Genomic DNA, 14341 nt, shown 5'->3' with positions numbered 1-14341 from the left:
TAGGTTTAATAAGTCTTAACTAATCACACTGTTAAAGAATAGAATCTTAGGGCATGTTTTGCCATACACATGGGAAGGGTCAAACATGGCTTTCTAAGATGTGTTCAGTATAAGTTTGTTTGTTTATTTCCTTTTGGTTTCTTTTGGGTTTGGAGTCAACCGTATCATTTGTCAAAATGATTTAGTCAACTAATACACCTTAAGGAGATGGGCATGTCGCATGGTTGGAACCTTCATGGCATGAAAAGCAAATCATCGTTACAAGTTATCCATTAAATGCTACTTGGGGCAGTACAGAAAAGTTCAAAAATGGACGGAAAACTTCAACTTGCAGTGCTCATTCCTGAAGAAACCCCACGCGTTTTGCCCTTGGACGTACGTACACCAACTCCGCCTTCTTTACAAATCTCTCAACCTATAAAAACAGACAGCTCGATCCACTTTTTCTTCACTTCACACACACCCCAATATCCTTCTCCTTCGCCTGGCCTAGCTATCATTTCCACTCCCTTTCATTAGTTCATTTCCCTTTTTCTGTAATACAATGACTTCTGATAGAATATTGTCATATTCTTGCATTGCTTTCCTTTTGTTTTGCTCATTGGCTACTTTGGCATCTGCATCCCTTACAGTTGGTTTTTACCAATCTTCTTGCCCATCAGCAGAAGCTATTGTTAGACAAGCTGTCAACAAATTTGTTTCTCGCAATCCAGGGCTAGGTGCTGGCCTTATTAGGATGCATTTCCATGACTGCTTTGTCAGGGTATGTGCAATATACTAATTCCTATCAGCTTCTTTTTAACTGTTATTTGATATAAGTTTAATAATTTTTACATTCAGTAATTTAAATATGCGTCTTCTATCCTAACCTGATTCTTCCTTTTTGTGCACTAATACAGGGTTGTGATGCATCTGTCCTGCTAGAATCCACACCAGGGAATCCATCAGAGAGAGAACATGTAGCAAATAATCCTAGCTTACGGGGTTTCGAAGTGATTAATGAAGCTAAAGCCCAACTTGAAGCCATTTGTCCACAAACTGTATCATGCGCAGACATTCTTGCATTCGCTGCTCGTGACAGTTCCTTCAAGCTTGGAGGGATAAACTACGCTGTGCCAGCAGGAAGGCGAGATGGACATGTTTCAAATGTAGATGAAGTAGCACAAAATCTTCCTCCATTCTTCTTCAATGCACAGCAATTAGCAGACAATTTCGCACGTAAAGGAATGTCAGCCGATGAGATGGTGACGCTATCAGGAGCACACTCTATTGGCATCTCACATTGTTCTTCATTCTCTGGCCGCCTCTACTCTTTCAACGCCACTCATCCTCAAGATCCCTCCATGGACCCAAGATACGCAGCTTTCTTAAAGACTAAGTGCCCACCACCTAATAACAATGGTGACCCAACTGTACCACTTGATCCTACTCCTAATCGTATGGACAACAAATACTACGTTGAGTTGACCAGGAATCGCGGATTATTGATTTCCGACCAGACACTGATGAACAGCCCGTCCACACAAAGGATGGTGGTGAACAATGCAAGGAACGGTGCAACTTGGGCTGCCAAGTTCGCAAAGGCAATGGTGCATATGGGGTCCCTTGATGTTCTTACAGGAACTCAAGGTGAAATCAGGAATCAATGCCACGTGGTGAATTAAGCACTCACTATGTACCTACTGAGAAGAGTTCGACGCTAATGTCTTTTTTTCTTTCTTAATTTTCTCACATTCATTTCTAAATCAGTTCTTTTATTCGTTGTTTCACTTCTTTTCCTTCTCCTTTGTGAATTTTCTTTTGTTTCCTCATATATATTTATCGAAGCAACTGTAAATTTTCTGATGTAACATGTAAAAGTTCAGAGTGAATGGAGATCAATCTGATAAGTGTATAATATATACATTAATTAACCGGTTGATATTTTAGGCCCGATAAAATTAAACCTTGTTTTTTCAGGACCCAATCTATCACTGTCTGTTTTTATTTTTAACTCTTGATAATTTAGTTGGAAAATTATTGTCTTAGGCTTGATATATGTTCCTAGTATACACCAAAAAGATAGATGATTAATACATAATTATTAGTATTAAATAGGAGAGTATATATCGATCATCCAATATCAAAGTGTAAATCACTTACATACATGTCACTCTACTATTAGTTGTAATATATAGTGTATATACCAAGCTTAGGTAAGAATCTTCCAATTTATTTTTTCTTGTAAAATGATTAAATATGATAACTTACTACAAATTCTTATCTAAACTTAGAATATATACCACAATTTCCAAAAAAAAAAAAAAATACACCATAAAAAATATAAGACTAACACATATTATGAGTGTCAACACTTTAGTATTAGATGACTTACACATGTTCTATTATTTATAACTAGTAAATATATATTAATTATCTATCTGTTTGGTGTATACGTATAGACATACATCAAGTATAGATAAGAAATTTCCTTACAAAAGTATTATAATAGCTAATTAAATATTTGTAAATAAAAATAAAAATCAATAGAAGGGATTATTTGCTCCCATACTAGTTATCAAAATAAGTTATTATACTATAATTGTCTTGCTGCTTTGGTACTTATAAAAACTAATAATAGCAAATAATTAAGAGTGCATCAAGTGAAAGATTTCCTATAAACCTATATATTATACCTTGGCAGTGTATTTAGTCTTATAGATGTGGTAGTTAGGAAGGGACTATCACCGTCAGAATCCTCATTACATGAAATTTTCTAGTCTTTAGAGTTTGAATTTAGAGCTTCCAAGTTACTAAGAACATAGAATGTTGACATTTTCTCTAAAGATTATAGCATAAAAAAGTTTGAAGATTTGAAGTTTGTAAAGAATTTTAATAATGCATAATCAATTTTGTTATTGTTGTTGCACTAACTCAAAGAAAATGATAGCTACTTAATCATTTATATTATTATCCTATTCAATTGCACAGGAATGTTCAAAATAAGAAAAGTTCAACTTGCACACACATTAATCCTAGAGCTACACTTCACCTTACAAACATTTTCATTTCAACCTATAAATACTAACACAAAATCCACTAGCAGCACACGCCTCAAATATCCTTCTCCTTTTCTGGTAAAATGTCTTCTGAAACAATGTCCTCTTGCGTTGTCCTCGTGCTGTTTTGTTCATTGGCTACTTTGTCGTCAGCATCCCTTAGAGTGGGGTTTTACAAATCTTCTTGTCCATCAGCAGAAGCTATCGTAAGGAAAACTGTAAAGAAATTTGTGTCTATCAATCCAGGGTTAGCTGCTGGTCTAATCAGAATGCATTTTCATGACTGCTTTGTCAGGGTATGTATTCGCATAATCATGTATATTCTGATTGTTGTTTGTTGTTATTATTACTCTTGCTGATCTGAGTAATATATGATTAATCTTCCTTTCTCTGTTTCAAATACAGGGTTGTGATGCTTCTGTCCTGCTACAATCAACACCAGGGAATCCATCAGAAAGAGAACATATTGCTAACAATCCTAGCTTACGAGGTTTTGAGGTGATTGATGAAGCCAAGGCTAAACTTGAAGCTGTATGTCCAAAAACTGTATCATGCGCAGACATTCTTGCCTTCGCAGCTCGCGACAGTTCCTATAAGCTTGGAGGAGTAAATTACGCCGTGCCAGCAGGGCGTCGGGATGGGCTTGTGTCCAATATGGCTGAAGTAGCACAAAATCTTCCTCCTCCCTCCTCCAATGCAGAGAAATTAGCAGACAGTTTCTCCCGTAAAGGATTGTCGGAAGATGAGCTGGTGACACTATCAGGAGCACATTCTGTTGGCATCTCACGTTGTTCTTCATTCTCTAATCGTCTCTACTCTTTCAATGCTACTCATGCTCAGGATCCTTCCATGGACCCTAAATATGCAGCTTTTCTGAAGACTAAGTGCCCACCACCAAATCCAATTTATGAAGCTAAAGTAGATCCGACTGTGGGACTTGACCCTACACCTAATCGCTTAGACAACAAATACTACGTTCAGTTGTCAAATGATCGTGGACTGTTGAATTCAGATCAGACATTGATGAAAAGCCCTTTTACACAGAAGATGGTATTGGACAATGCAAAGAGTGGTGCAGCATGGACTGCCAAGTTTGCCAAGGCAATGGTGCACATGGGTTCCATTGATGTTCTTACAGGACCTCAAGGTGAAATCAGGACCCAATGTAGTGTTGTGAATTGATTAAACTTCGTAGCTTAATTAAGGTTTTCAATTGAAAATCATTTCTTTAACTATGTAATATTTTTAAGATGGGCCTATTAAATTCCATAACTTTTCTACAAAAAATTCATTTATATGACCAAAGAATTGTGGCCTTAACAATTCAAATTGTAGAAATAAATAACACTTCAGTCCCTGCATAAACTTTGTTCAAAATTGTTAATGACATAAATAAATTATCAAACTTACATTGTGTTTGGTTGAAATTTATAAATTTTATGAAATTCATTTGCAAATATAAAATTTATATACTTGAATAAAGTATAAACTAATTTAAAATTTTATATAATCAAATTTGTATCAAATTAGTTATAATTAAATTAAATTCTAATAAAATAAGTAAAATTTTAAATAAATTCCACATATTCTTCTCAAATAAAATGAACTCTTCACTGAATTTCAACCAAACATAGTATAAATTTTATTTAAATTTAACAACTAATTAATCCAAATAAATCTATTTTATGCCCTCAAAGTCATGATTTTTTTTCTTTTTGTTTTTTTGAATAGAGAGACAAGATTCTAATCCCATCAAAATAAAACATTTATTTCTTCAACCTTGCATCAATTTTTGTTTTTCTCTTTAGTAAAAACATTAATAATAATAACAATAATAATAATAATAATAATAATAATAGTAATGCTTTAATATCTCAAGAACAATTAAGTGTTATTGCCCGCATAAATTAGCATAATATTAACAAAAAAGTTTTGACAATTTTGTTACACATTCAAGAGTACTTTATTATCCATAAGAGTTCTGCTCGGCACGCTCTAAATTAAATCTATATATGTACACCAAAAAAAAATTGCATCTCACTATACAAAAATATAAAATAAAGAAGAAATTTTTATATTTTTTTATACAATTAATTCTCTTCTTTGAGTTAACATTTGAATTATAAAACTCACATTTAAAATATTCTTATATTACCGTTAAGTTAAGAAATTAAATTTTTATGCATTTAAATAGATGGGAAGTGGCTTGTATTATACAAACCTTTCATTTCTTAAAGTGCCTAAGAAATTTAATCTAAAAACTATACAAGTGATCGAGATTGAGTGCTCAATATTTGCAGTGATTTCTTAATTAGAGATTGCCTGTAAATCTTTGAAATTTTCAAACATCTATATTAATTCGATGGATGTATCTGTGCATTTTATGAACTATCACTTTGACCAACAATTTACAATTATTCTGTAAATCATATTGAATTGAATCTTAGACTTGACCCAAAAAAAACCAAACTATATATATTTAAAAAGTGCCTAATACTTTCCGTGCAAATTTACAAGTCTTGATATGGACCGCATGTATAACTCAACATCATGCACATTAAAATTAACATTATATGTATAACTTAAGATCACTCACATAAAAATTATAAATATTCAAAATATAAATAAGATTTGACTCAACCAAAGTGCTATTGACTAATTCAATTCTGATGCTCAAGTTTGTGAATATTTTATAAGTCTTCATCGAGCATAGTTTATAAATATTAGAATAATTAATCAACATAAATTATCAGTAAAAAAATAAAAAAAAATTAAATTCTTGAAAAGAATAATTTTATATTTAAATTTAATCAAACGGAACTCGTTTTATTAAATCCTTGTTAAAAAGTCATTCGTAGAGATTTTATTTTATTGTCGTATGTATTATAATTTATATTTTAAGTTCTTTTTTTTTTATTAAATACTAAATATAAAAATTTAACAGAAAAAAAAAAAAAAAAAAAGGAGAGAGAAAGGCTCTATCATTGAGAGCGTAGCACGTTGCAATTCAAACAGACAGTTATATGGTGTGCCATGTGGGTTGTCGTTTTGAGAGTGGGCAATACCATTCTAAGCCGGCAGCAGCACCATACAGCTAATCATAACAACCAACAAATCACAAGCATTAATCACAAGATGACGGGCCTAGTCATCAATCAGGCTCATAGATACCCAACACGTGGCGACACGTGTCTCTTTGTGCTGCATTGTTTTTGTTTTTGTTGTACAATGTACAGAGTTCCAAAAACCTGTGCGAAGTCGTTAGATTCTCTCTTTTATCGTTTTCCTCTCGTTTCTTCAAGGATAGCAAAATCAAAATCTGAAGAGTTAAGTAAAAGGCTCATGACTCTGATCTTTATTACACGAATGACCTTTTTTTCCTTTTTTGAAGGCAAATATTGGGTGCGCTACTTTACTGTTTTCTATCACTTTGTTGCATTTTCCTTTATCTTTTTACCCTTAATTTATGATAAAACTTTATCATCCAAAAATAGTTATCGGAAAATATTAAAATATTAATAACCGATGGTTTATCAAAGAAATTAATCAGTTATTCATTGTTAATGTAAATTTTAACTTGGGATAAATAATTAAATTAATTTTATTTTTTATTTTTTAAAATTCATAACTACACTTTTATTTTTATTCTATCAAATTTTTTATTTTTATATTTTCCCAAAATTACAATCCGGCGACTGCAGTGTGAAAAATAAGATGGCTGAATATTGATGTGTTATTTTCTTTTTTCTTTTTTGACTGAAAAAAATTACCGACTCATTCTAAAATCTAAAACACATCGTTTTGGTTGTGTTAAGCCCTTTTCCCCAATTGCTCGAATGTTACAGTTCCATTTTTCATCTTCTACCTCACTTATTCTTTATCTTGTTCATTCAAATGCTTGGATTCTTCCGTTGAGTTTGCTTTTCTCTTTGTTTAATTCAATAGAAGAATTGGGTCATGGGTGGATGACAATGGAGACAGAAGTTCTCATTTATCTTGGGAATTGACACAACATCCACGAAACCAGCAAGATAGGTTTTATCCGTCCTAACCTTCACATCAACAAGGACATGTCGTTGCACCAGAATGGCAATAACTTCACGATATGTGAGAGCATATTTCAGCCTCTTACGCACGATAAGGAATAAGACATATTCCCTAGACTTGTGAAGTCTAGATGATGGTTTTGGTGCAAATGCGCCACCCAATTTTTCAATTTGGAGCATTAAGTCCCTTCAAGTGCTTCTTCAACCCTCTTGCCATTTTGTGCTCTACAACCTCTATTTGGCTGTCTAGAAAGAGAAGTAAAATAGAAATCTTTATGTAGCTAAGAAAGTAGGGCATCATATGAGTTTGTTAGGCTACAACGAAATTGGAAGAGATTATAGCTGAGAAAAAATGGTTAAAAGATGGAAAATTTGGCTTAAGGAATACTTATTGGCTCTCTGCTCTTTTATTGTAGCAGCAACGACATGAAGTGAGGCCAAAGCAGGTGCTAAACCATAAAAGTGCTCTTCAGTTTGGAGAAACCAGCAAGCAGGGATCGCAACGGTATGATAGCCGCCCGTTTAATGCTATGACAATCCGAACTCAAACCCGTATAAATTATAATTATTTGAACTTGTCACATATCCATTTAAAAAGTTACTCTTCTTAGGATTACTATGCAAACCATCCGAACCCTTTATTTATGAGTATTTAAAGGATAGCGGATACTTTATCCGTTAAAATCTGTTATATAGATATTCGGGTAATTAAGTAGTCTCGGTTTACTGAACCATTTTATAATAAAAAATAAATAAAAATTATAAAACATAAATTAATCAAATCTAAATATTCAATATTAAATATTTGATATATTAATATAAATTAAACATAAATTTAATAATATTTAAAATAATATTATAAATAATAAAATGTAATATTTATTACAATTTGTACATCTTTCAACTCCATATTCAAAGTACAATTGGATACTAAGTGTAATTGAAGCATTTTCATTACTTCCGGAATTTGAAAATGTGTACAACTATCTTCAAGTTCAAGAGTACTATTCGTATTTAACATGTTACAATCTAAAAAAAACAAAAGTACAGTTAATAAATTGGATTTAAATATATCTCATATATTTAGCAAACATCAATGCACTTAACATTACAAATTGCTAATTTATTTCTAACACTTTAAGATTCAATACACTTAATATTTATCGAACATCAATACACTTAATATTCAATTTTAATAAAGATCATATTTACTGGTATATATCTTATTGTTGTAATATGGTTAGAATTAAAATTTAAAATTTAAAATTTAAAATTTAAAATTTAAATTAAATTTAAAGTTAAAATTTAATTATACTACATATAACAATATGATATAAGATTCTTTTATATCATATTAATTAGTTAAAAGATATAAAATTAATTAAGATTATTTAATAAACATGATTGATGTCATACTAGCACTACATAATAATAAGTTAATAACGCTAACATATTAAGTTGAATATTATAATAATTGTTTAACATAATCTAGTACAACACTATAATGATTGATGAAATAGTGTTGATTTTATTAAAAGAAATGAATAAAAAATTATATTATATATATATAATATATATTATGTATATATATATGTATGTGTATATGTATATATTTGCGTATGTATATGTATATGTTAATGTGTAAATATATAAATATATATACATAAGAATGAATTGATACGAATAAGTATAGATAAAAAAAATAAATAATATTATAGCTTAATTTTTTGTCAAGACAAAAATTATGTGTCAAAAATTAAGTATAGATAAAAAAATTAGGTCTCACAAAAATATATTATATATATATATATACATAATTTTTGTTTTGATATGTATATTTATTTATTTTGATATATATATCTATATTTGATATATGAGATTTAAGTTTATGCGTAATTTTATAATTTTATTAATTAATAAATTATATTTCTAATTAAATACTGCTTATAATTTTAAAAATAATATTAATTATAATTTAATATTTTATTAATTAATAAATAATTTATTTAATCAGATAATGATGTTTCTATCTTAAAAAAAATAATATATTAATTATATTTTAATATTATAAGCGCTTTAACTTTTCAAAGGCGGTAAAGAGAGTGGCAATAATATTATTTAGAAGGGGGAGTGGTCCAATAGAAACTTAAAACCTGGGATATCTTTTCGTTGGTTGCCATAATATTAAGCTGCATGCCATAGCCGATTGTTTTGTATCCTTATCTTGTGATAACTGAATTACCCTTCATTAATGTCAAATTCCCAAATTCATTCTTATTCGTATCAATTCATTCTTATGTATATATATTTATATATTTACACATTAACATATACATATACATACGCAAATATATACATATACACATACATATATATATATACATAATATATATTATATATATATAATATAATTTTTTTTATTCATTTCTTTTAATAAAATCAACACTATTTCATCAATCATTATAGTGTTGTACTAGATTATGTTAAACAATTATTATAATATTCAACTTAATATGTTAGCGTTATTAACTTATTATTATGTAGTGCTAGTATGACATCAATCATGTTTATTAAATAATCTTAATTAATTTTATATCTTTTAACTAATTAATATGATATAAAAGAATCTTATATCATATTGTTATATGTAGTATAATTAAATTTTAACTTTAAATTTAATTTAAATTTTAAATTTTAAATTTTAAATTTTAAATTTTAATTCTAACCATATTACAACAATAAGATATATACCAGTAAATATGATCTTTATTAAAATTGAATATTAAGTGTATTGATGTTCGATAAATATTAAGTGTATTGAATCTTAAAGTGTTAGAAATAAATTAGCAATTTGTAATGTTAAGTGCATTGATGTTTGCTAAATATATGAGATATATTTAAATCCAATTTATTAACTGTACTTTTGTTTTTTTTTTAGATTGTAACATGTTAAATACGAATAGTACTCTTGAACTTGAAGATAGTTGTACACATTTTCAAATTTCCGGAAGTAATGAAAATGCTTCAATTACACTTAGTATCCAATTGTACTTTGAATATGGAGTTGAAAGATGTACAAATTGTAATAAATATTACATTTTATTATTTATAATATTATTTTAAATATTATTAAATTTATGTTTAATTTATATTAATATATCAAATATTTAATATTGAATATTTAGATTTAATTAATTTATGTTTTATAATTTTTATTTATTTTTTATTATAAAATGGTTCAGTAAACCGAGACTACTTAATTACCCGAATATCTATATAACAGATTTTAACGGATAAAGTATCCGCTATCCTTTAAATACTCATAAATAAAGGGTTCGGATGGTTTGCATAGTAATCCTAAGAAGAGTAACTTTTTAAATGGATATGTGACAAGTTCAAATAATTATAATTTATACGGGTTTGAGTTCGGATTGTCATAGCATTAAACGGGCGGCTATCATACCGTTGCGATCCCTGCTTGCTGGTTTCTCCAAACTGAAGAGCACTTTTATGGTTTAGCACCTGCTTTGGCCTCACTTCATGTCGTTGCTGCTACAATAAAAGAGCAGAGAGCCAATAAGTATTCCTTAAGCCAAATTTTTCATCTTTTAACCATTTTTTCTCAGCTATAATCTCTTCCAATTTCATTGTAGCCTAACAAACTCATATGATGCCCTACTTTCTTAGCTACATAAAGATTTCTATTTTACTTCTCTTTCTAGACAGCCAAATAGAGGTTGTAGAGCACAAAATGGCAAGAGGGTTGAAGAAGCACTTGAAGGGACTTAATGCTCCAAATTGAAAAATTGGGTGGCGCATTTGCACCAAAACCATCATCTAGACTTCACAAGTCTAGGGAATATGTCTTATTCCTTATCGTGCGTAAGAGGCTGAAATATGCTCTCACATATCGTGAAGTTATTGCCATTCTGGTGCAACGACATGTCCTTGTTGATGTGAAGGTTAGGACGGATAAAACCTATCTTGCTGGTTTCGTGGATATTGTGTCAATTCCCAAGATAAATGAGAACTTCTGTCTCCATTGTCATCCACCCATGACCCAATTCTTCTATTGAATTAAACAAAGAGAAAAGCAAACTCAACGGAAGAATCCAAGCATTTGAATGAACAAGATAAAGAATAAGTGAGGTAGAAGATGAAAAATGGAACTGTAACATTCGAGCAATTGGGGAAAAGGGCTTAACACAACCAAAACGATGTGTTTTAGATTTTAGAATGAGTCGGTAATTTTTTTCAGTCAAAAAAGAAAAAAGAAAATAACACATCAATATTCAGCCATCTTATTTTTTTAAGATAGAAACATCATTATCTGATTAAATAAATTATTTATTAATTAATAAAATATTAAATTATAATTAATATTATTTTTAAAATTATAAGCGGTATTTAATTAGAAATATAATTTATTAATTAATAAAATTATAAAATTACGCATAAACTTAAATCTCATATATCAAATATAGATATATATATCAAAATAAATAAATATACATATCAAAACAAAAATTATGTGTCAAAAATTAAGTATAGATAAAAAAAAATTAGGTCTCACAAAAATATATTTATATATATATATATATATTTATTAGTATTATTAAATTGTTATATACTATATAATATATATATATAATTTTTATTTTTAATATTAAATAATTAACATATACTTATAAATATTTATCAATTATTTACCAATTTAGTATATAAATAGAAACACCAAATTTAAGTGAAATATTTCATTAAATTGAAGCTCCCGACAAATTGAAAGCTTCTTCTCTAATTATGGGACAAGTACATTTTTAAAGATTTATTTTTATTTTAAATTTTATTATATTCTTAAGAATATTTTAAAAATAATATATATAAATTAATTTGATAATTATTAATATTTATACATTCATTTAAATTTATTTTTTAAAATATTCATGACTAAAATTTAATGTGACGATAGATAAATATTATATATTAAATAAAAATTAAAATTATAAAAGCAAATTAATTATTTTTCATGAACAGTAAAATTATGTATAAAAAGATAAAAGCAATACCAATCGTCACATGCAGATTCAATTGCTCTTAAAAAATATAATTTTTGAATTCAAGTCTTCATTTTTATATTAGGTGAAATTTCACTTTTATGGTTAATATAAGAAGATGGTTATCTCATATTATATAGTCACAATCCGTTAAATTTTTTATAAATAAGAAAAAGTAATACCAATTATTATATACGGATTTCATTATTTATTCAAACTATAAACATATCTATATTCATGTTTGATCTATAATATAAATTAAATCAAAATTAAATTAAATTAAAATAAACGTAAGAATGATGGTTGTTCAAAGCCTAGCCAACAAACACAATTAAAAGAAAGTATAAATTATATGTACATATTTTTCTTGCTTGGTAACAAAAAATCTTCAAAGTAGACAGCCCACAGCTTCTCAAGGACAGAGCCTGAAAAGGAAACCTTAACCAACGGCACCACATAATAAAACGGTTTTTTAACGCCCAAACTACTAACAAAAATTACCTTCCAAACCGCTACTTATTTACAATCTGCCCAACCCCCAATCCCTCCTTATAAATACCCGTCTTGCTTCTCTCTAGGTTTGCCCAATTCGCCTCTCACACGCCGCTTTTCTTTCTTTTTCTCTTTTTCTCTAAACAAAATAAAGTCTAAAACAGTCCTTTCTTGTTCTTCAGTATCATACCAACAATGCCTACTTCAAGAGCCAAATCTTGCCGTACACCGCCGCCGGCGTTATCATCGACGTCAACGTCCGCTTTCGCATCATCAACAACGTCAAGTTTCACATCACGCTCTTCCTCATCCTCGACGTTGTTCGCACGCTCGACCTCTCCCACGCCTTTGAATATGTACAACAGAAACAGTCAACCGTCGCGGTTCTCTATGACCGATCATCGTCCTATCTCGCCAAACCGTTCAATTTCAATAAAACGGCAAACGTCAAATAGCAGCAATGCGGTATCGTCCAATAAAAAAAGAACCTGTGCTTGTTCTCCTACTAATCATCCAGGTTCTTTCCGGTGCGCTTTTCACAGAGCAATGACGGCGAGGAATAATAGTAGTACGCCAACGGCGTCGTATCAGCATTCGAGTAGTAGATTGAATTTTAGACGATCGGCGATGACTAATTCGCTAGTGAGAATCGGAGGTGTTGAAGGAGAGTTAGTTAAGAGAGCACTCTCGGCTTTGATTAGGCCTTCATCACATCAACTTCGTCGTTGCGCCGCTTTTGAGCCGAGACCTAGCCGGCTTTCTGTTATGTCTACTAGCTAAAAGGTTTTGTAATTCTTGAAACTATTATTTCCATCGGATTTAATTGTAGCGATAGATTGAGAAATTTTGTAAAGATTGGAGAGTAATGATGTAAATTAGATTTTTTGTGATGATCAATTAAATTTGCACCTTACTTTGCTAGCAATATGTTAGACTTTTACATTCTTCTTTTTTTTTTTTTTTTTCTATTTCGATTTCACTACGAAAGAACTTAACCAAATCAAATTCTGTCGTGAGATGAAATAATAATAGCAAGTCCTATCGCATGCAGAGAACGGATCTTACTTGCCAAACAGATGCTAGCGGTGGTGTTATATTTTGTTTTTTATTTTATTTTTTTAATTACTATCTATAGATAGATAGCCAGTTGTGCAGAGTGATCCGACTGTGGTGGGGAGGATCTTGTCTTGTCCTCAAATTCGTTGTATCAAGTCTGTTTCAGAAAACTGACTTGCTATTTGCGTACCATGAATTTTAATATAATCTTATTAATATTCCTAAATAAGTGATGGTAATTAAGAAATACACTAGAGCGTCTATGGAATTTACAGGTTGTGTGAGCAAATAAATGCCAGCTTTAAATTTGTTTGGTTTGTTTGATGTCTTTCTATTTCTCCCTAAAATTCCAACAACCTTCAGCGGTAACGCTGAAGCTGTAGGGAGCCGCGACAGAGAAGTCTTTGCTCCCCCACAATTAGCATATGCGCAAATGGCACTCTGGCTAAAGTTACTAGTGAATTGCAGTTCGTCCCAAAATGTGTTTGGATTGTCAGAATATAGAAAGTTGAACTCTCAGTTTCCAGGAACTTGGATGTGATAAAATTTCACCTCCATCAAATGTTGTTTACAGACGGATTGAGATTAATCAAATCATTAGAAAAACTCAGAAGCTAAATTTACCTTTTAGCCATCTTTTTATTTATGTAGAAGA

General features: G+C 30.0%; 3 protein-coding genes across 3 annotated transcripts; all 3 read left to right on the top strand.

Annotated features, from left to right (window-relative positions):
• The first annotated feature begins 456 nt into the window (after window positions 1-456).
• On the top strand, window positions 457-1966 carry LOC8283104 (peroxidase 5). The gene is made up of 2 exons (XM_048377668.1): window positions 457-763; window positions 900-1966. Exons 1-2 carry the CDS (start codon window positions 545-547, stop codon window positions 1662-1664), a joined length of 984 nt encoding a protein of 327 aa, XP_048233625.1. The 5' UTR covers window positions 457-544; the 3' UTR covers window positions 1665-1966.
• A 1142-nt stretch (window positions 1967-3108) lies between these two features.
• LOC8283105 (peroxidase 5) lies at window positions 3109-4403 on the top strand. Its single transcript, XM_002530418.4, has 2 exons — window positions 3109-3334; window positions 3444-4403. The coding sequence occupies exons 1-2, from the start codon at window positions 3122-3124 to the stop codon at window positions 4218-4220; spliced, it is 990 nt and encodes a 329-aa protein (XP_002530464.3). The 5' UTR covers window positions 3109-3121; the 3' UTR covers window positions 4221-4403.
• An 8300-nt stretch (window positions 4404-12703) lies between these two features.
• LOC8283106 (A-agglutinin anchorage subunit) lies at window positions 12704-13557 on the top strand. The gene has a single exon (XM_002530419.4). It carries the CDS (start codon window positions 12826-12828, stop codon window positions 13408-13410), a length of 585 nt encoding a protein of 194 aa, XP_002530465.1. The 5' UTR covers window positions 12704-12825; the 3' UTR covers window positions 13411-13557.
• The last annotated feature ends 784 nt before the right edge of the window (window positions 13558-14341 follow it).

Source organism: Ricinus communis, chromosome 8, assembly GCF_019578655.1.
Source record: "Ricinus communis isolate WT05 ecotype wild-type chromosome 8, ASM1957865v1, whole genome shotgun sequence".
NCBI classification, from domain to species: domain Eukaryota; kingdom Viridiplantae; phylum Streptophyta; class Magnoliopsida; order Malpighiales; family Euphorbiaceae; genus Ricinus; species Ricinus communis.
Note: the sequence above shows the minus strand (reverse complement) of the source record. Positions and strands in the feature narration are given on the sequence as shown.